The sequence below is a fragment of the Aspergillus brasiliensis genome (genome assembly GCF_001889945.1).
Source record: "Aspergillus brasiliensis CBS 101740 unplaced genomic scaffold ASPBRscaffold_4, whole genome shotgun sequence".
Taxonomy (NCBI): domain Eukaryota; kingdom Fungi; phylum Ascomycota; class Eurotiomycetes; order Eurotiales; family Aspergillaceae; genus Aspergillus; species Aspergillus brasiliensis.
In genome coordinates this window covers 1047844-1067994 of record NW_027137445.1, presented here as the reverse complement: position 1 = coordinate 1067994, position 20151 = coordinate 1047844, and the positions used below count along the sequence as shown (strand labels likewise).

The 20151-nt window shown below is 51.4% G+C and overlaps 9 protein-coding genes and 2 non-coding genes across 11 annotated transcripts; 6 read left to right on the top strand and 5 right to left on the bottom strand.

Annotated features, from left to right (window-relative positions):
• Nucleotides 1–18: 18 nt before the first annotated feature.
• On the top strand, nt 19–694 carry ASPBRDRAFT_41112 (CENP-S family protein; the record flags this gene model as incomplete). The annotated part of the gene is made up of 3 exons (XM_067624491.1): nt 19–170; nt 226–349; nt 469–694. Coding segments are annotated over exons 1-3 (191 nt in total), but the record flags the coding sequence as incomplete, so codon positions are not given.
• Nucleotides 695–1555: 861 nt separating this feature from the next.
• ASPBRDRAFT_121661 (uncharacterized protein) lies at nt 1556–2907 on the top strand (the record flags this gene model as incomplete). The annotated part of the gene is made up of 5 exons (XM_067617447.1): nt 1556–1702; nt 1758–1791; nt 1846–2094; nt 2158–2724; nt 2780–2907. 5 exons carry the CDS (start codon nt 1556–1558, stop codon nt 2905–2907), a joined length of 1125 nt encoding a protein of 374 aa, XP_067480678.1.
• A 438-nt stretch (nt 2908–3345) lies between these two features.
• ASPBRDRAFT_t125 lies at nt 3346–3419 on the top strand. The gene has a single exon. It is a non-coding gene; the product is annotated as a tRNA-Ile (tRNA).
• Nucleotides 3420–4839: 1420 nt separating this feature from the next.
• On the bottom strand, nt 4840–4913 carry ASPBRDRAFT_t113. The gene has a single exon. It is a non-coding gene; the product is annotated as a tRNA-Ile (tRNA).
• A 211-nt stretch (nt 4914–5124) lies between these two features.
• Nucleotides 5125–7141, bottom strand: ASPBRDRAFT_53628 (uncharacterized protein; the record flags this gene model as incomplete). The annotated part of the gene is made up of 2 exons (XM_067627103.1): nt 5125–6699; nt 7031–7141. 2 exons carry the CDS (start codon nt 7139–7141, stop codon nt 5125–5127), a joined length of 1686 nt encoding a protein of 561 aa, XP_067480677.1.
• An 18-nt stretch (nt 7142–7159) lies between these two features.
• ASPBRDRAFT_41109 (phytanoyl-CoA dioxygenase family protein) lies at nt 7160–8259 on the top strand. The gene has a single exon (XM_067624489.1). It carries the CDS (start codon nt 7267–7269, stop codon nt 8128–8130), a length of 864 nt encoding a protein of 287 aa, XP_067480676.1. The 5' UTR covers nt 7160–7266; the 3' UTR covers nt 8131–8259.
• A 300-nt stretch (nt 8260–8559) lies between these two features.
• Nucleotides 8560–10169, top strand: ASPBRDRAFT_41108 (uncharacterized protein). Its single transcript, XM_067624488.1, has one exon. It carries the CDS (start codon nt 8640–8642, stop codon nt 9882–9884), a length of 1245 nt encoding a protein of 414 aa, XP_067480675.1. The 5' UTR covers nt 8560–8639; the 3' UTR covers nt 9885–10169.
• A 128-nt stretch (nt 10170–10297) lies between these two features.
• ASPBRDRAFT_503415 (carboxylesterase/lipase family protein) lies at nt 10298–12326 on the bottom strand. Its single transcript, XM_067626525.1, has one exon. The coding sequence runs from the start codon at nt 12180–12182 to the stop codon at nt 10509–10511; it is 1674 nt and encodes a 557-aa protein (XP_067480674.1). The 5' UTR covers nt 12183–12326; the 3' UTR covers nt 10298–10508.
• A 543-nt stretch (nt 12327–12869) lies between these two features.
• On the bottom strand, nt 12870–15219 carry ASPBRDRAFT_503426 (uncharacterized protein). The gene is made up of 3 exons (XM_067626527.1): nt 14713–15219; nt 14324–14654; nt 12870–14274 (listed from the first exon to the last, which is right to left on the bottom strand). The coding sequence occupies exons 1-3, from the start codon at nt 15036–15038 to the stop codon at nt 13057–13059; spliced, it is 1875 nt and encodes a 624-aa protein (XP_067480673.1). The 5' UTR covers nt 15039–15219; the 3' UTR covers nt 12870–13056.
• A 1184-nt stretch (nt 15220–16403) lies between these two features.
• Nucleotides 16404–18012, top strand: ASPBRDRAFT_122078 (flavin-containing monooxygenase; the record flags this gene model as incomplete). Its single annotated transcript, XM_067617488.1, has 2 exons — nt 16404–16691; nt 16747–18012. The coding sequence occupies 2 exons, from the start codon at nt 16404–16406 to the stop codon at nt 18010–18012; spliced, it is 1554 nt and encodes a 517-aa protein (XP_067480672.1).
• Nucleotides 18013–18475: 463 nt separating this feature from the next.
• Nucleotides 18476–20068, bottom strand: ASPBRDRAFT_121076 (uncharacterized protein; the record flags this gene model as incomplete). Its single annotated transcript, XM_067617399.1, has 1 exon — nt 18476–20068. The coding sequence occupies one exon, from the start codon at nt 20066–20068 to the stop codon at nt 18476–18478; it is 1593 nt and encodes a 530-aa protein (XP_067480671.1).
• Between the last annotated feature and the right edge of the window lie 83 nt (nt 20069–20151).

Genomic DNA, 20151 nt, shown 5'->3' with positions numbered 1-20151 from the left:
TTCTGAAGACACGAGCATCGCGCGTCCAAGACTGCTGAATACATCAAATATCTCATCATAACACCACGGAAGAAAGGCCTGTTTCGCATTCTCTATCGATTCCACTATACATCGATCTTCTTGTTTCTCGACACAGGATGGAGCAGAACGAAGAAGTCAACCTTGAAGAGGTAAATACACATCACCCACAGCATATATGGCACATAGTGACAAGTTGTCTTGCAGCGCTTGAAGTCTGCTCTCTGGTTGTCGATCGGGAAGATCGTGGATGAAGAGACTATCAAGCTTGGTGTTAACGCCACCCCTCAGTTCATCGGAGCTTTGACTGAAATGGTTTGGGCTCAAATTGGTAGGTTCATTGCGTCCACTCAATTCGCAAACGAGTCTTGATGCCGTTCACTCGTTGCATGGTGACTTTCGTCATATATTGTTCACTGTAATCACCCGCTGACTAACGATGATGAACAGAGACGGTCAGTCAGGATTTAGAGTCATTTGCTAAGTAAGCCGCAATCCTAAGCCCAGTTTCCTAAGTAGGAGGGCCTGAATACCTTGTTTTGATGTGGCTGCGACCGTCCAGGGCCGATCTGGATAAGGATATGCTTGACCTTGGTTCTGGGCTGACACTCGGGATTTCCTAATTAGGCATGCCGGGCGCTCAACAGTCAATGTCGCAGATGTGATGCTACTCGCACGCCGCAACGAAGGACTAGAATCGATCTTGCGAGCATTTGTTGAGCAACAGCGTGAAGAAGAATCTTAATTGGTCGGGATTTATTCCCCACGCTTGAGCCTTGCACAGCTTTGCGAACTAAAGTACTATGTGGCAGTGGGGGCAGATAATTGGCGGTTGCCCATCGCTACCATTCGGAATTGCCTCGACCTTTATTCTAGAAGCCCGCACGAAGTGCTGCTGATCTCCCTCGACTGACAAGTGCTGGACACCAATGATAGAACAACCTGGTCCTCCCGTTTCGTATGACAGCTGCGGGCCTTGATATTAGAGTGTCATGCGTCGAATTGCCGGGAAGACGCGCTTTACTTCCCCGGACGCCATCTCAAGCCACCCCGTTTCTGATGGTTGGTCGCTTGCACGTTGAGCCGAATTTCAGCGAATTGTTGAACCTGAACTAGCGCCACTCAGTCCCAGCAATCACGAGCCGGCTGGCTGGAGCACTATTTTCATACGCAGGCCAATAATGTGGCGTCGCGCTGGAGGAATGCAACATCATGGATGTTGTAATGGTGGTCAAAGGAACAAGAAGCGATTGAACCAATTACACTTAACGCCCACTCCATACATCATGATCTCTCGAACTTAAATCAGACGAGCGGCTTAAAGCACGATAGATCTATGATCTCCGGTGATCATGATCAACGTCATAAAAACGTCTGTTCGCCTTATTCACGTTAGCACATTTAGCTCCATATAAAAGATAATCGAAGCTTTCGGGCCCCTTCGGGTTGTACACTACTAGAAATAGATTCCTCCGAATGATTACCTAGTATTCAATTTCCACTATTGTTAGAGACACCACAATCCTTGCTTGCAAAGATGTTGAACACTGCAACCGACTCTGTGAACACATATCGGACAACACTCAAGACAACACCTGTCATGAAGGCAGCGCGCTTCCACGGTCGCGGCGACATCAGAGTTGAGGAAATCGAGGAACCGACATGCGGTAAAGGTCAGGTGAAGGTGCGCTTCGTACCCCTAGCGATTGCGACGATACGCTAATAAAATTGACTCGTAGATGCGACCAACCTTTGTTGGAATCTGTGGTAGTGGTAAGTTCGCGATCGACTTCTGCGTCGAGATTTCCTTAAGCTTACTTGCAAAAGACATCCACGAGTACTCTGGAGGCCCTGTTCTGGTGCCAGAGAAGCCTCACGCAATCACGAGAACCAGCCTGCCAGTAACACTCGGTCACGAGTTCAGCGGAATCGTCGAAGAAGTCGGAGAAGGCGTGACCCATCTCTCTCCGGGACAACGAGCGGTTGTGCGACCAACCATATTCGATCGAGAATGTACATCATGCACGCAAGGCTATGAATACTGTTGCGAGAAGATTGGGTTTATTGGGCTTTCTGGTACGTCCATATCCGTACAGGATTTGGCATTCATACAGATCTAAATACTAACCAGCTTTGTAGGCTACGGTGGTGGATTAGCCAAATATATCGTAGCACCTGCGGAGCACTTCTATCTGATCCCGGACAACGTATCCCTCGAAGCAGCAGCATTGGTTGAGCCATTGGCAGTGGCCTGGCATGCCGTGAACATATCGCCATTCAAGCCAAACGACAACGTCTTGGTTCTAGGAGGCGGACCGGTCGGAATCGGAATCATTCAGGTGCTCCAGCTACAAGGGGCGAAAAACATCATGGTGGCAGAATTGACGGATAACAGGAAGCGATTCGCTTCTGATTACGGGGCAACACATATCCTGGACCCGCGAGAGGTAGACGTCGCCGCAAAGGTCCGCGAGTTGACCGACGGCATGGGAGCGGATGTTGTCTTTGACACAGCTGGCGTGGAGGTGGCTCTGAACGGAGCCATCGCCGCATGTCGAACGCACGGAACGATCGTAAATATTGCTGTGTGGGAGAAGCGGCCAGCTATTCGGGTCAACGACTTGATGTATAGCGAGGTTAACTATACAGGGTCGGCATTGTACGATGAGAGTGCGTTTCGGGAGGTCATTCGGGCGCTTAGCTATGGTGAGTTGTGCGATCTCGATCTTGTCCCCCTTGGCTTCTCCTAATTCTGTTTCAGGGCAATTGAAACCTGAGAGGATGGTCACGTCGAAGATCAAATTGGATGAGGTTGTGGAGAAAGGTTTCCAGGCTTTGGTGGACGATCGAGACTCCCATTGTAAGATATTGGTTGATGTGCAGGCTTGATAGACTTAACCTGAGATGAACCTATCATATAATTCCTAATAGGTCACGACTTTTTCCTGAAGGAAGGATCTTCGAATCACTCCTCACTGTCTTGCACTATTGCAAGCATTATGGAAAGTGGCGGCTACTTTATAGCACTATCAACTACCGCAGTAAATCATGATAAATATACTTATTCATCCTGCTTCCCACATTCTCCGGTCAAGCCATGCCTTCCTTGACAGCCTAAACTGGCACTGAATTAAGACGGACCTACTATATAATACTAGTAGTAATGACAAAGAGTCTCCTTAAGGGAAGGAATTCCACTTGAACTATAGATGCTGGAGTAAACATACTATATGTGACTGAGACAAACTTTGGACGGTGACGAATGCTAGCAAGCTCATCTTTGGGCTGGTCTATTTAGCCAATGTAACCGGCACTCTTCAACAAGCGGGTCCCATAGCTCAGTTGGTTAGAGCGTGACGCTAATAACGTCAAAGTCGAGGGTTCGAGCCCCTCTGGGACCATCTTTTTGCGCCTTTACCATTTTCTTTTTTATCCATGTATTTTATTTGATCTTATTGATATTCGCATTACGCATAGATGCTAAGCAATCACTCGAGTTTCACATGAAGCTTAATCCCTAGCCTACCCTGTCATCCACCACTATTTCTCTTTCTTTTTCGGTGGGAAAGTTACCAGCGCAGACAAAACCATTTCCATTGATTCTACAGTACAATTTACTTTGACGGCATTAGCAGCCCACCTGTATCATTTAAAGAATATATATATATAGATACCCTGAGCCACCAACTTGGAGGTGTTAGTAAATTGTTAAAGGAACATCTGTTAGAGTCTTCGGTGGTAACGAGAAGTAACCTTGTGGTCTAGGGCTTCGGCTTTCTATTCATCATCATGTTAGTATATTACACTATATATATAGTATACTAATAACAAACTGAATCCTGTGATCTTGCAACCCGACTGACTTTGATGTATGTATCTGGCTCAATTGCATTGTTCGTATCACATGAAAGTTGTTATAGGCAAGGGCTCCCTCCCATTCGCCTAGAATAATCCATCTGTTTCTCGCGCCTCTCCTTAGTCGGTAACCGGAGACCGTCCAAGGTGTTAAATTAAGGTAGAGACGAGGCACTGAGAGCGATTGCGTGGGCCAATGGTCCAAGCAGCTAGCTCGGCTTTAGAAAGGTGGTATCCAGATATGATAATAGCCCATGAGCTTCCTCTTCGGAGGTAAATTAGGTTCTGGGAATATATTCATGTCACGGGTTTCCATTCGGGGTAGTATTGAGTGACAAGCAGCATCGAGACCTCTTTATTGGAAAGGGTTTTCATTCAAGCTTGGGTACTACTAGAAAGACACTAGTCTTCATCGTCTCCCATCCTATGGAATATTGGGGGGGTATATACATACATATGGCATGTAGACACGATGATCCCCACGATAGCTGTTCCAGATGATGGAGCTCCATCGCCTCTGAAGAGAATCTCTTGGGAATATACTACTCCATATATATCCGAGAGAAATGAGGGAACCGGCTGTCCCGAAGTATGGGAGAGTGATACACAATGGATACGCTTTTCCTTTGGAGTACCCGGTTAGGATCCATGACGCACAACACCACATACGGCTTCAAACTGCTATCTTTAGACCAAGGAATATCATAGCTTAAGCCATACGGATCATAGTTGACAGTCTGCAGGCAAAAGACTAAGAATCACAGTCCTACGACAATGTTTCGCTTATTTCGCACTTCTCCCGGAAGGAAGCGGGACGCAGATCCCCCGAGACCTTCTTCGACAATTCTTCAACAACAGGCGGCCAATATGGAGGGAGGAGAGTCAAAATAATTGTAGGATCAAAAACACAATCTTAGGATGTTTTGTAATCGGGGATACAGAGGAACTAATATGTGCAAAAAGAGATGGTCCCAGAGGGGCTCGAACCCTCGACTTTGACGTTATTAGCGTCACGCTCTAACCAACTGAGCTATGGGACCCGCTTGTTGAGATAGGCATAAAATATATCGCTTCATAAGTCAAATAAAAGAAGAGACCCGTTGAACTACTCCATAAGAGACTATCAGTCAATTGATTGAACCAAGATATATAGAGCCACCCAACTTGGTCATCAAATATAAGCAAGCAAGTATGGTAAATAAATGCCTGCTTTCCGATAATAGTTCTTCAACCGTTCTTTGTAGCAAAAGGCTAAGCCTCTGGCGATACCTGCTGTGTTTCTGTAAACTGATACTTGCTAAACTGACGTGTGGATAGCTTCTGCTGGAACATAAAGTCCAGCTCCTCGAATGTGCGGCCTTTGGTCTCTGGCAAGAAGAAGTAACACCACAATGTGTTCAAGATACCGATGCCAGCAAATAGAAATCCCAGCTTTCCGCCCCAGTTGGCACCGGTCGTGTCAAGCGCATACGGAATAGCGACAGCAAAAATGACAGACCATATCACCACTGTGACGTTGGAGAGGGCTATGGTGACACCTCTCAGGTTAACAGCAGACACCTCAGACATGACGGTGAAGCACAATGGTCCCACCGACATGTCGTAAACGAGGTTGCATATCACCATGAGGGCGGACATAGCCCACGCAGGCCCCGAATTATGTTGGGGCACAGCGGCCAGGATTCCGACGAGAAGTAGTAGCAAGGTGATCACTATAGAACCCCACAGGTAGATGGTGCGCCGACCGGTGTATGATATGAGAACGTATGATGCTAGCGTCCCGACGAAGCCCATGCATGTCAAGCCCACGTTCATTGAGAAGGCGTCAGACGTATCCAGACCCGCAATCTCAAAGAAGTAAACGGCATAGTTTATAAATAGAATATTACCACAGAGGGCTTGGATGTTGAAAGCCTGACAGGAGATTATTGTGCGCCGTAGATTGGTACCGCGGAAGCAGTCGATAATGCTGACCTTGGCCTTAGAACTCTCTTCCAAGCGGAGAGTCTCTTGTATATGAGCAAGGTACGCGTCCACATCGACTGCAGGAGTTGTCAGACGCCGGATAGATTCACGCGCTTGCTCTGGTCGACCCTTCTTGCAGAGCCAGTACGGAGGAGTCGGGCAGAAGTATATGAGCGAAAGGATGAAGACAGGCAGAGCCCATTGCGAAGCGAATGGGATCTTATAGGCCCACTTGCTATCCATGGTACTGGTTCCTTTGAGCAAGCCAGATGCCACTAGTTGGCCGATGACATAGGACAGGTTGATGACGGCAGCCAGGACACCGCGAGCAGCAACAGGTGCAACTTCGCTGACATAGGCATTGGCGAGAACGGGGTAAACACCGGTGATGAATCCGTTGAGTAGCTCACCGACGAAGAGGAGAGCCGGACCTTCACTGAAGAACTGAAAGAATATGGACCCTATGGAGCCGATTGAAGCTGCAGCGAGGGTCATGCGCGGTCCATACTTGTCGTAGGCGATCCCTGCCACCAGCGAGCCAGGCACACTGCCCACATATGACGCATAATTGAAGGCAGACAGCCAAGAGGGGGCAACCGCATACTGTCCGTCTACCAGCCTCCCATATGTGCGAACAAATGGGGTTAAACCCACCAGACTTCCAATCAAGGCACCATCAAAGCCACACAGAATGACTGCTAGGTTGACGAAGCAAGACCAGAGCAAGGCTGGACGGTAGAACTGGCACGCCTTCCAGAATCCGAGACTATGCTCGAATCTGGCGTGGGCCAGGGATCTTTCTGCATCATTGGTTCGTTCGGCCTCAGTCACTTCAACGGTACTAGGTGATTGTTTGATGATCTCATCATCTGGGACCCCTAATTTCTTTCTATCTCTTACTAAAGACATGACAGGATCAGAATCAAGGAAACGACAAGAGAATAAAACAGAGATATCTCGCTAACAAAGTAGGTCACACACCTTCTGGACGCAAGCTTCTGCTTTATAGTTGAGTCTTCCCGTTGTTTATCGTATTGCTATATCTTGAGTTCACAGACCTACAGGGTCCAAGACACCTTGAGGAGCAGCAGCACGGCCGATAACGAGTCAAGTGCCAACTGGAGTCCTCCTGACTATCAGGACGAAGAAGGATGAAGGAAAAAAGGAAGGTCCAAGCAGGCCGACGGCAAACCTCAGGCCAGCGATTGGTCGGGTCACCTGCCGCCACCCCCGGCCATTCCCAACTGGGAAGGCGTATCATTTTAGTCGTGAGGAGATGCTTATCAGTGCGTTCATCCAACATGCATCCTTGCTCTACCGACTATATAGTTGACCCCTTGCGCTTGTGCGAGCAATGCAGTAAGTGCACTTGATTTCTCGTCATTTCTCTCCTTTTTGATTACCATAATCCCAACTGAGAACGCCACTATGGCAACCCCGCAGCTGGTCCAAATTACACTCTCGGACGAGGAGCGTGCGACCAAGAGGCTCTCCTCCCATAACCTACAAGCGGCTCTTGAAGGCCTTCATCGAGATGGGGTGTGTGTCATCACCAACGGCGTTGACCCGGCTCATCTCGATAAGCTGAACGAGCGCATGGTTCCCGAGGCCAAAACCCTTTATGCCAACCCAGAAACCCACCGCAACTTTGGCTCCCGTACAGGAAATATCCAGCAAGAGCCTGTTGTCGACTCGAACTACATGTTCGAGGATGTTATTGCCAATCCCTGGGCAACTGCCATCACCGAATGCATGCTGGGACCCAACCCGCATCTACGTTTCTATAGCGCCAACACAGCCTTCAAAGCCGAGGACCGGCAACCGGTGCATGTCGACGTGCACTTCGACTTTCCTAAGATTCCGTTCGGGCTGTGTATCAATATAAATTTGGTGGCGACTGCTCCGGAGAATGGCGCCACCGAGCTTTGGCCTGGTAGCCACCGAGATGCCGATCCTCGAGACAGTGACGACACCGGTGTTATCCCGGAGATCGTTGAGGCTCGCCGCAAGATTTCTCCCCCCGTGCAGCCATCGCTACCCAAGGGAGCTATTATTATTCGAGATTTCCGCCTGTGGCATGCAGGTATGCCGAATCGCACGGATGACCCGCGTGTTATGCTCGTGACGATTCATTTCCCGGCGTGGTATCGTACAGACTTGAAGGTCGTGCTACCTCGGAGCTTACAGGGGAAGCTGGACTGGGGTCATCTGGTGCCGTGCGTTGAGTGGGTGGATGAGGACTATGACTATCTGAAAGGCCGGCATGATCATGACTTTACATTGCAGCCATAGAAAGCAGAAGCTTTTTACCCCTCAAGTCAAGTTGACCGTAGAACTACTGTTATAGAACTGAATATATATTTGTGAGAGTGATGCTTTGAAGCCTGGAGACATATCAAAAGTGCACAAGTTCAAACCCGATATTGTGGTATTCTCGATGAATTGATGGAAAATGTAAGATAAGAAGACTGGATGACGCAAAGAGAATCCAGTGAATTAATCCCCAAAGTAGAGGAATAGTCATGTGCCACCCAAACCGGGGGTGGGGCAGAAATCATTGCCTTAGGCAAAAAAGGTTGCTCGGCTAGTCTCCGATTGGACGATGCAGAAGTCATGCTCCACGCGGCTACGGCGGCCAATCAGCCCTGTGCCAGATTGCCGCACGGGTTGCCTAAAACGGGGATCTGAGCGAGGCTTGCCTCATCCACCGGCGAGTATATCAGCAGACAGGCAACTTCTCTCATCGCTATCAAGATATCAACCGAGTAGTGTGAGCTAAGTATCCTGAGAAAGCGCTGATCATGGTGCGCGCGTTTGCCGAGAACGATGCTATCCCCAGCGACTGGCGGACTCGTCAGCCAGGCTGGACCATCTGGCTGCTTGTATCGGTGATTCGTGTCTCACTAGTGACTCTAGCTCTGAGCATCTACTATATGGTACCATCTTTCCGACAGAGTCCGACATGGACATATCGCCAAGCAATTACCACCCATCTCACCAAGCTGGTCATAACCATTATCTGCGAACTCGGCTACGCCGAGTCCCTGAGCCTGGAGTCAGGAAAGCTGGGCAACCGATGGGTCCTCATGGATCCAGCTCCAGAAGACTGGTATCATGGTGCTTTCACGAATGTCACTATCAAACCCGAGACAATCGGCGGGACTTGGTATCCCTCGCCTCCATCCAAGACAATCGGGGCGACATGGATTCCCTCGCCCCCATCCAAGACATTGCCACCCATCATCGACATCGACAATGATGATCAGGACGATACAGAAGATGACGAGAAGAGCCTAGTTATCCTCTCCTTTCACGGCAGCTCATTTCTATGGCTAACCGGCCGACCCGAGGACTCCGGCGTCACAGCCGACCTGCTCAACGAGAAGCTGGGTGCAGGTACCCGGTCGCTGTGGGTGCAGTACCGGCTCGCGGGTGGCAACAACCCAACCCCATACCCGGGGCCCATGCAAGACGCCGTGACTTCATATCTCTACCTCGTCCGAGAATTGAACATCGCGCCGTCCCGCATCGTGCTCGTGGGCGACTCCTCTGGAGCTACCATGGTTATGGCTCTCTTGCGCTACCTCCACCAGGAAGGCGGCCATGAGCTTTCGGAGCTGCCACTACCCCGGGCGTGTCTTCTGTTCTCACCCTCGGTGGAGTACAGCTTCGAGGGTGATTCGCAGGCCCTGGACGCCCACCGGAATCAGCGCACTGATTACTGTACTGGGGAAATGGGTGCGTGGGGTGCGCGAGCTTTTGCCCCGCCGGATTCAGTGCGTCTGGATGATCCGTATCTGTCGCCGGCGCTGCATCCGTTTGCGACGCCTGTTCCTATCTTCGCCCAGGTGGGCGGTGCGGAGGTGCTGTGTGATAGTGTGAGGAACTTCGCGGATGCGATGCGCGCCGTTCCGGGTAATAGAGTTGAGTATCTGGAGATGCCGGGGCTGCCACATGATATTTATATGATGGGGCATATTCTCGGGTGGCCGGAGGAACAGGAGGAGATGATTGAAGCAGCAGCGAGATTCGTTCGGGGAGTCTAGCTTTCTCTCTTCATCTACTGCTCTTTTTCTGTTGAACGGAGGGTCTCATTTTGGAATTGCTTTCAATACCCTGGTCTGCTTAGGTCATTTCTGCTTGTGACTTGGAGATTTGGTGTTCTAATCTGCTCACTCTTCATTTCTTCTCTTCCTATCATCACATTTTGTCACTCTCTCGGTCGTGATCTGGTGTTTTCTCCTTCGTGATCGCATGGCTTAACCAATCTGTCTTATAGACATGTATTCCTTAGCTTAACCAGGGATCTTAATATCTACCAATACCATCCTTTACTTGCTTATTATAAATTGTAGGCTAGACCCACCACCAGTATTCAAAATACTTATTTTATGCAGAGTATAAGAAATATAATGGTTGTCGCGGCCATACAAGCACTTGAATACAATTACTGAATGTGGAGGGAACAAGTGTTATGTGCAATGCAAATAACTATACATAGTATCTATTCGACAAAGGAAACTAATATATAGCTAACAGCCATACACTAGTAAATGAGTGTAAGTAAGAAGTTGAATCTGATTATAATACATCGAATGCCCCAGGCATCATGATAATCTGGTACAATGAACAGGATGATTCTGTACAACAGTTGGTGTCATACCAGCGTACTACCACTCAGGCATGGTAGCAAACCAGCTCTTGATGAACTCGATGCGCTCCTCGCTATCAGAAATAGGACCCGCACCCCAAGAGTCACCCAACCACATAGTCTGTTTAGACTCGGTGCTAGGGGGGAAATGAGGGAGGCCGTCACCATTAGGGTTGCCGGTACGGATGAAGTTAGCCCAGTAGGTGGACATGTACTCCTCGACGTCATAGTCATAAGGGTACCAGGTGACATTGGAGTAGTCCGAGTAGGGGATGTTGTTGAAGGTGTACCAGAGTTCGGAGCCGTGGTAGGCGCCCTCGTCGCGGTTCTCAGCCGGGGAACGAGTGAAGTAGTAAGTGTACACAGGGCTCTTGGCACCGCCTTTGGCCCAATCGAGAGCCCACTGCCAGGTACCGATGCGGCTCATGTCGCGGTAGAGCGCGTTGGAGTTGTTGTTGGCTTGGGAGGTGGAGTCACCGGGGTAGAGCTTGAAGAACTCTTCGGAGAAGTTTTGGAAGACTTCGGCGTAGAGGGTGTTGTATGTGGAGGCTGTGAGGCCCGGGTCGGTCTCGGCGCCGGACTCGTCCTTGTTGTTGCCGGTGAGGATGGGCACGTCGGCGTGGGGGCCGAGAAGGAGGGATTGGGTGTAGTCGTAGGGGAAGACGTAGCCGTCGATGTTGGGGCGCCACATGGGGGGTTCCATGAAGAAGGCGGAGGCGTTAGCAAACTGGGTGTCCTCGAAAATGGTGTCGCTGAGGGAGTCGTATTCGAGCAGGGTCTCCATGGAGACGGTGGTGCGCAGTTCCTGGATGGAGGTGACGTTCAGCTCTTTGAGGAACTCGACACCCTGAGCTTCAGCTGCCGCCTTCGTACGGTGGCTGGTGGCAGCACTGCCAGTCATCGGGTCGTGTGGGCCGCGAGCACCACTCTCAGCAATGACACCGGCAACGAGGCCCTTGTTCAGCGGGCTCCACATGCTGTCCAAGGCGCTGGCTGAGCCGGCGGATTGACCGCCAACGGTGATCTGGCTGGCATTTCCGCCGAAGTTGGCGATGTTCTCGTGAACCCAGCGCAGGGCGGCTTGCTGGTCGAGGATACCGTAGTTGCCGGAGCTGTTGTGGCCGGATTCGGCGGACAGTTCGGGGTGGGCAAGGAAGCCAAAGGGGCCCAACCGGTAGTTGATAGTGACAACGATGATGTCCTTGGCGGCAAGACCGGTGCCATCGTAGGTCAGCACGTCGCCCGAACCACCCTCAAAGCGACCGCCATAGATCCAGAAGTACACCGGCAGGTTCTTGGAGGTGATATCGGACGTGTCGTTGTAGTTGGGGGTCCAGATGTTCAGGTAAAGGCAGTCCTCGCTAGTGGTGTTTTTGCCACTGCTGAAGATACCCGCACTGCTGATAGTCTGGGCGCATTGAGGGCAGAATTCTGTCGCATTCAGGACGCCAGACCAGGGCTTGGCGGACTGCGGCTCCCTCCAGCGGTTTTCACCAGTCGGGGCAGCGGCAAAGGGTATACCCTTATAGACGACGGCGGTGTCACCACCGAGAAAGGGGGAGTATGTGCCCCGCACATATCCCAGGGTCGTGTTGACGACAGGAAGATCAGAGCCAGCGGACCTTGGGATGCTTGCAGACGCAACCAGTGGCACAGCGGCTGCCAGGCCGGCAATAGTTGAAACAGCGCGCATGGAGAAGGTTGGTGCAGCAAGATGTTCAGAAGAAAAGAATGAATGCCGAAGGATCTTGTTTTGGGGGTGTGATGGAGTGGCAAAGTAACTGGCGAGGCGCCTCTCTTATAATGAGCGGCCCTGAAGGTATACGCAAGCTCATGGATAGAAGTCCGAGATTCTACCAGGAGAAAGTGTATGTTTGCACCGAGGGTGTCGTCATCCACCGGGGATTGAAGCCTGTTGTAACATTGCTATGCCTGTTTGATTCGGACCGAGCCGGACTGCTATACCTATTCCTATCGGATCAATGTTTTGCATTGCCTTCGAAGTGAGGCCTCGCAAGATTCCATGGGCAACACGGAGAGGATCAGAAGCAACTGTCTGGACGCACCGTATGGCACTTCTGCAGGTTCGAATAAGCTTAACTGAATCTACCCCAGCCATTATGTGGGTAAGCGCTCGCCACCTGTTCTGGAAGTCTTCAAGAATCCTGCAGGATACTGCTACACCCGCCACCATGCCACTTGGGGACTGCAAGGTCACGGCCGAGAGACCCTGCTCCACATCCAAAGAGTCCAGAATCCCTGAATTTGAGGCATATCTCCGAGATATGCCGTAGGTTGTCGGAGTTTGGTCTTCGGCTCTTGAGATAGAGCCGAGATCTCGGGCCCGACACCGAGCCTGGCGGTCGATCCCTCCCAAAAATAGAGGTCTCCACCGCCCCAGTCGGCCTGAATGGCTTGATGCGGATGCTTCATCGTCTCAGGCACATCAGGTACCAGAATGTTGGCTTATCGTACAGAAAGCTATTCTGTGTTCATGTCAGGGTATTCGTTGCTATGTACAAAAAGTTCTTCCGTTGTCTATATCTTCATTGGGGTAGCTAATGCCGTCACTGTACTCCGACAGGTCTCGCTCCGGATAGATTGACAACGCGTCCACCTCCGGCGGTTGGAGGTGCGGCCACCGCTGGTGGTTGGACCCATCCAGGAACGTTGTCGTCTTCTTGTTCCCGAGCAAGGATTGTCTGCCAAACATTGGGAAAGCCAGTCGGCACGGCACCACGGAGACGCGCACCGGGAATCGCCAGACGAGGATTCTTGTGAGTTAGGAATCCACGCATCAGACCTTGGGTGAGGAGGGAGGCGAGGATGGACTCGAGCTCGCGCATCATAAGAGTAGGTTTGCCCGAGCCCTGGTCGCTGTCGGCATGACTCGCGTACGGGTCAAGCTCATAATGCTGGTAATCCACGGAGGGCTGCCCATCAACGAGACTGCCCAGTGGGTTCGCCTGCCACTGCCCTTGCGCATCGAAAAACCCGTCCGGTGCCAAATAGTCTCCATATTTCTCGATAAGACCTGGGCTCGCGACTGCCTCTTGTGCATCCAGCTCGCTCAGTCCCTCGAAATCCCTATCCGTAGCTTTGTGTACGATCTGAGAACCGACCGGATTTTGACCCGCCTGGGAATCCGGTTCGGGTTTGGGAGCGAAAAATCCAATTGAGCTTTGGCCCGAATGGGCATGCTGAGATTGAATCCACCGGACGGCTACTTCCATTTTGTTCAGATAGAGATATGGTGGCGGCCCACGTTGAGAAGGGCCAAGTGAAGGATCGCCGTGAAAACCGGCGTGGATAAAGACCTTTCGTGCAAGCGATCGCCAGACAAGGATCTCGCATCGATTGCGTAGGGCAAGAAGGATGCCTTTCCGAGCGAACCATTCCGTTTCGGGGGAGCCAATTGCAAGATGCTCACGAAACGCAATATAATCACCACGAGCAATCAACCGACAGATCGGTACGAACTTATCTACCAGCCCTTCGGCCTCAGGGCGTTGCAAAAGTTGTAATGAGGGGAAGCGTCCTAGGATGATGTTGCAAGGGATGAGGTAGGTGAGGATGACTCGTTTTTGATTCGTTGCCTGGCGGTGGCATTGATCATAAGAGGCTTGTAGGGCGATCTGGGCGGGGTAGAAGAGGTTGTTGGAGAACAGATAACGTCCGAGGTAGTATAGGTAGGTAACGCGCTGCGAAGCTGGGAAGTGTTTCAGAGGGGGGGATTGCGCGCTGATACTCGCAAACATCTGCTCTGCGTTTCGGAGTTTGCCGCACTGTCCCCAGTTAGTTCACTGATTTTAGTAGATAAATAGTCGGTCGTACCTGGAATAGCAGTTTGAGGCAGAGGTTTGCCATCAAATAGATCCCTATTCTCTTCCCTTCGGGCTTTCCGTGAATGCCGGGCGTGCCGCTTCTGTCCGTCAGACACTTGATGAATGCCTCTCGAACGACATTTGCAGATTTCTCCACCAGTGTCACCTTTTCCGTAGCTTCTTCTTGATTCGAACGGCCCTCCAGTCGCAGTAGGTGGGCGATTAAGTCGGGACGCCGGTCGAGGCCCATGGCTAGCTTCGCGAGGACTTTCGAGAGGTACAAAACGGTGGGGAGGACTATGATACCCATTTGGCTGTCACCTAATGCCAGTACACATTGACTGAATGTCACAGTCGCGAGTCAGCAATTGTGCTATCAATGAGTTGTGTGATACCTACTTCAACAGTCCCTTGAGAAGATCGTATGTTTCGAGCAGGTTGTCCAGGTTGACATCGCGTAGAAAGGTAAAGTATAGCTTCATAAAGGTAGGAAAGGCAGTCCACGGGGCGCCTTTGGTCTTGGGAACGAGGGTTTCGCATCGTCGCAACAACTCTGCCTCTTTAGGACCGGTCGGATAATGCCGTCGCAATTCCTCCACCATTTGTCGATAGATATCGGGCAGGGGAGGCTCGAGCTGCAAATAGTCTTGAAGCTGGCGTCCATCTCGAGCCTTTACCAGATCGGCGATGCTGGCGAAGAAACGGTCCAATGTCGGGGTAGCCATGTTTGGCGGAGGTACGGTGGGATGGTAGCTATCGAAGGCTGTCCGTCACGGATTGCGGGGAGTCGGGCGGAGCGATCAACGATTGGCACACATGGTGAGATGCTGAAGGCGTACCGAGTCCCTGCAAGAGTAAAAGGGCAGGCGTCTGGCGTGTTGAGCGAGAGAGATGACGGGATTCAATGGGAGGGAATTGTTGGAGAAAGGAAACAATCATGGAATTCGATGAAGCTGAAGTCTGGGAGCTCCCACCGCCCGCTAGACTAAATCGGGTAATTCCCGTGTTTGTGCCTGCTTGGGCCATTCTCTCTCTTCTCTTCTACTTCAGCTTCATCCTCAGACACTCGATAAGGATTGACTTGTACGGCCTTGCCATGATGTATATTGGATTATTATGCAACTATCGTCTGTCGACATGTTTGCAGAGATACATTCGACCGAGCTATTGCTACGAATGAACAGATGGCTCGTCCAACCGCTACTGTGAAGCTTCAACTGAATATACTACTTACCTGATTTCAACTAGATTATCAAGATTATCATCTGGCTTACAGACGGAGATGAGACTGAAATATGTCTCAAGTGGATAATTACTGGACAATTACAAGACTCCCCGGGTCGCTCAGAGAGTCCCAAGCGGCCGCGATCAGGGACGCGTAGGCAATGCAACAAGCAGACAAACTACACTCGCAGGAGCTTAATCAGGTGTCAGACATCGGAACTTACGATCACAGCTGTTTATGTCGCACATGAACTCGGAGAATGGTGTTACGCATGGATTTGTCCGACTGGCCTGAAGCTGCGGGTCGGAAACACCCAGATGGACTGCCAGGGCACAACGGCATCACCTTGCATAAGATGGTGGTTAGTCCGCTGCTCAGAGCCTAGGCATAATCATATGCCTTGAACAGCACCGGAATCGATCTGGTCTCGATCTGGGGGTACAAACCACAAGAGGGTTCATAGCTTCCCCCACGCGGATGCCGTGCGGGCTCGAATCAAGTCGGATACCCAGTTGACTTGTGCGACCCATTGATAAACACGCTTGTAAACCAAGCAATGACAGAGGAGACAGAACGTGATCGTTATGGACTGGCTGGAAAAAGCCTCCAATGCAGCCCATCCAGGGCCGTCATGGATGAAACATGGAATTGGCTTTGGCCCGCCTTCACATGCTTCGATCCACCCTCTACGTCATTGCCATCATCATCATCGCTTCCGTCCGGTTTCCGCTGCCCTAGAAAAGCACCCCTCCCCGTTCCTGTTATTCTACCATCAACAATCCATTCTTTTTTCTTCTTACAGTTATTCTATATCTATTGACTAAGTATACCTTACACTCAATCAATCGCTCAGCAAATCGCCATCATGGCGGAATCAGAGTCCGCCTTCTCCCTGTCGGCCTTCATCCGCAACCCTCTCCTCCAGTCTTTCACCATTTGTTACATGCTCTTTCAGAACATACTCAATTGGATCTTTGCACCTAACCCGCCAAAGCCATCCTCGGTTGCGAATGGCCTTCCGAAGAAGAGAGTGGCTGTAATTGGAGCTGGTCTGACTGGAGTATCTGCAGCCGCGCATTGTGTAGGCCATGGCTTCGACGTGGAGATCTTCGAAGCACGATCGAAGGACAAGGGGCTGGGGGGTATTTGGAGTGTAAGCCATGGCCATGAGAAACCCTCATTTCGCTGCCCTTGCTAATTGTACACAGAGAGTGAACTCTACCTCCTCCCTGCAGATCCACAGCATCATGTACCGCTTCCATCCTTCGGTGCAGTACGACACAGCCTACCCTACCCAAGGAGAAATCAAAGAGCAGATCGTCGACGTCTGGAAGCGGTATGGCCTGCAGAAACACACCACCTTCAACACTCCGGTGACTTCCGTCAAACAGACGAAGAACGGCCGGTGGATTATCAACAACGAGGAAGAGAAATACGGCCGCTTCGACGGTATCATCGCATCGGTTGGCGTCTGCGGTGATCCGAAAATGCCCACTATGCCCAATCAGGACCAATTCAAAGGCGAAATCTATCACTCCTCCGAACTAGACGGGAAACAAATCGAAGGCAAGAAGGTCCTCATTGTCGGCGGCGGTGCCAGCGCCATCGAGGCCCTCGAGTTCGCCGTGAAGTCCAAGGCTGCCCAAATTGATGTCCTCTCCCGGTCCGATAAATGGATCATCCCGCGAAACGTCTTCGTCCAATCCCTCCTAGCCATGAACATCCTCGGACAAGAGACCTCCCTCTCGTGGATTCCCGAATCCCTCCTCCGCAAATTCTTCTACCGTGACCTCTCCGACATCGCCCCCTCCGGCGGTCTCTTCACGCAAACCCCCATGGCCAACTCGGAACTCTTCGAACAAATCCGCGACGGCAAAGCCCGCTGGCTCCGCGGCGACATCGTCTCCCTCGAACAGGACGGCGTGCGCTTCAACTTCCGCGGTAGCGGCGTTCCCAAAGGCGGACCCGGCCATGAAGATACCGTCCCCGGCGACGTAATCATCCTCGCTACTGGCTTCAAACGCCCATCCCTCTCGTTCCTCCCCAACGACGCCTTCGAAGAACCCTACTCCCCTCCCAGCTGGTACCTCCAGGTCTTCCCGCCCAAATACCCTAGCATCTGCGCCAACAATAGCACCTACGTCAACGCCATCGGCACCGTTGGAAATATGCACATTGGTATCTACACCCGGTTTCTGCTGATGTTCCTGACAGATCCGCTGTCCCGTCCGACAGAAGGCCGCATGAGGACCTGGATCGACTTCACCCGGTTCATGAAACGGTTGTCACCTGTCGGCGCATTCGACTTCTTCACATACACTGAGCTGCTGTATTGGTTCGTGTTTTGTATCTTGGTCAACCCCTTCCGATGGAAGTGGGCTCCCTTTGTCTTGTTCGGAGTCGGTTCGACGCTACCATTGGAGGTGGTGAAGCAGGAGGAGAGTTTCCGGAAGGAGTTGAGACGGCAGCATTAGGCCATGAGGTAAAATTTGGCGTGGGACCTCGTGATAGTAGGGGGTTGGTGAACGAAAAAAGGGTCATCCTTGGACATATATGCCTTTTGAATACGGTGTTGGAGGTGACTGATTGGACCATGTCCCTGATGATAATGATGATAGTTAACGACTGAGTACTTGCTACCTGTATGTAGTATGATGACTTGCATGCAGAAATATGCCATCAAATATGAATGAAGATGATTAACACTAAGAGTATTGTAAGCCCCGTGAAACAAATCATGAGGGTTGACTTTGACCACTCTAGTGTAGTGCACGCCCATAGTACCATAATACATCATAAACCAACTATTTCGCAACTGTCATAGTATTTCATAGTTTTCCCTTTATCTCTAGAGATACTAGTATATCCAAAAGATTCTATACACCCTACCGAATCCAAAACAACTACATCCACCCACTTATAGGCTCTATACCATAACTACTTCCCCTTCTTCAACAAATACTCACCTCCCCACCACGCCCGATACACTCCATACAACCCACTCACCGGCCACACATTCCACATGACATTCCCAACCCACTGGCCCCATCCTATCCCAGCATCCTTTTCCTTCTGCGTGGCAGATGGATCCAGATCCACCCGCACCTTCTCATACAGGTTCTTCAGGTAACTCGCATGATACTTCTCCCGGAGGGCATCATACCGCTTCTTATCGTAGATATCCCAGAACTCATCCTCCGTGTAATACGCGCATGCGTACAGCCATTTCTTGCCGCCCAGGTCGCGGACTTTGTGCTCGAGACGGCGGTTTTGGGCGATGAATGGAGCGCCGCGGTAGGGGGAGGGTGCCCAGAGGCCGAAGTTGAGGAGGTATTCATCATCTTCCTCTTTCTCTGTTGACGATGAGGATGAGGAAGAGTGGAGGGTGGGTTTGCCGCGGCCGAGAATCTGGGGGTTGCTGGTGCTGGTCTTGTCTGTGACTTTGAGCGGGCAGAGCCAGATGGGGTATGCGCCGAAGTTTTCCGGCTCGTCGAGCCATGTCACGAAGGTGTCTGCGGAGGAGTATGGGACGGCTACGTCTTGGATGATGTATTGGTTGGAGTGGCCGCTAGCGTGCAGGGCGTGGTACATGACGCGCGTGTGCATGAAGTAGTCGAGGAGGTAGCGCGTAATGCGGTTGAAGGGTGTTATGAAGTATTTGTAGGCGTAGCGGCCGGTCCAGAAGGCACCGCGGTCGTAGCGGAAGAGGTAGTCTGGGAGAGGTACGAGCTCGGTCGTTGGTTCTACGGGAGCTGATGATGGGGGCGGTATACGTCCGGAGCGTTGGGCATGAAGGTAAAACCAAGGATCGTGAGGACGGGTGAAGTGTTGGATCTTGTTGATTTGTGTCTTGTCGTCTGTCGAAGGAAAACCATCGCTCAGTCGCCCTGCGCATACCACTACATGGTCTTTGGCGAAGACTATCCCGTCCAGGTAATCGACATTGGGGTCCTGCGTCTTCTCATGAAATATCTGCCTTGCATCGCTGATGCTACGTGCCGGAAGATAGGACAACTCAACAAACGGCTTGGCGTCGCGACATTGGATCTCGAGCATGGTGATCACGCCCATGGTGCCGAAGGCGGAAGCTGCGGCATTAAATAATTCCGCGTTTTCGGTGCGAGAGGCCATGCGAACCTCCCCATTACCAAGGATTATCTCAATGCGAGTCACCGCGGCATCGAAGAAGCCGTGTCTGAAGGAACTGCTCTCGCCGGAGGTACCGGAGAACCCGCCGCCTGCGGTGATGCCGGGAAACTCCATGACGACCAAGGGGACGAGATTGTAGGCGAGTGTGGCATTCAGGAGAGCGTCCATTGGGACGTTGGGTTCCACCTGGATGGTTTTGGCAGCAAGATCAACGGAGAGGACGTTGGTGAGATGGGCGGTACTGAGGGTATTGGTAGGAGTGAGGGTGGCATTGCGGGTGGAATTGGTGCTGCCGTGGTATATGCGGAAAGGAGTGCGGGTTTCGTGAAAGCGGGCGATTTGGTCGCAGAGAGGACGAATGCGATCGGCGTGAGTAGTCATGGTGAAGACGAGAAGATGGAATGGAAGGGGAGAAGGCAGGAATGGCGGGACTTGAAGGTGAACGTGCGGAGATCCGGATAAGC

Bases quoted from the DNA above. Each gene is read 5' to 3' on its own strand.
- ASPBRDRAFT_41109 (XM_067624489.1), top strand. From the start codon at position 7,267: ATGGCAACCCCGCAGCTGGTCCAAATTACACTCTCGGACGAGGAGCGT.
- ASPBRDRAFT_41108 (XM_067624488.1), top strand. From the start codon at position 8,640: ATGGTGCGCGCGTTTGCCGAGAACGATGCTATCCCCAGCGACTGGCGG.
- ASPBRDRAFT_503415 (XM_067626525.1), bottom strand. From the start codon at position 12,182: ATGCGCGCTGTTTCAACTATTGCCGGCCTGGCAGCCGCTGTGCCACTG.
- ASPBRDRAFT_503426 (XM_067626527.1), bottom strand. From the start codon at position 15,038: ATGGCTACCCCGACATTGGACCGTTTCTTCGCCAGCATCGCCGATCTG. The intron at 14,655-14,712 runs GTAGGTATCACA...TGTGACATTCAG, and splicing joins CTTCTCAAGGGACTGTTGAA to TCAATGTGTACTGGCATTAG. The intron at 14,275-14,323 runs GTACGACCGACT...AACTGGGGACAG, and splicing joins GCCTCAAACTGCTATTCCAG to TGCGGCAAACTCCGAAACGC.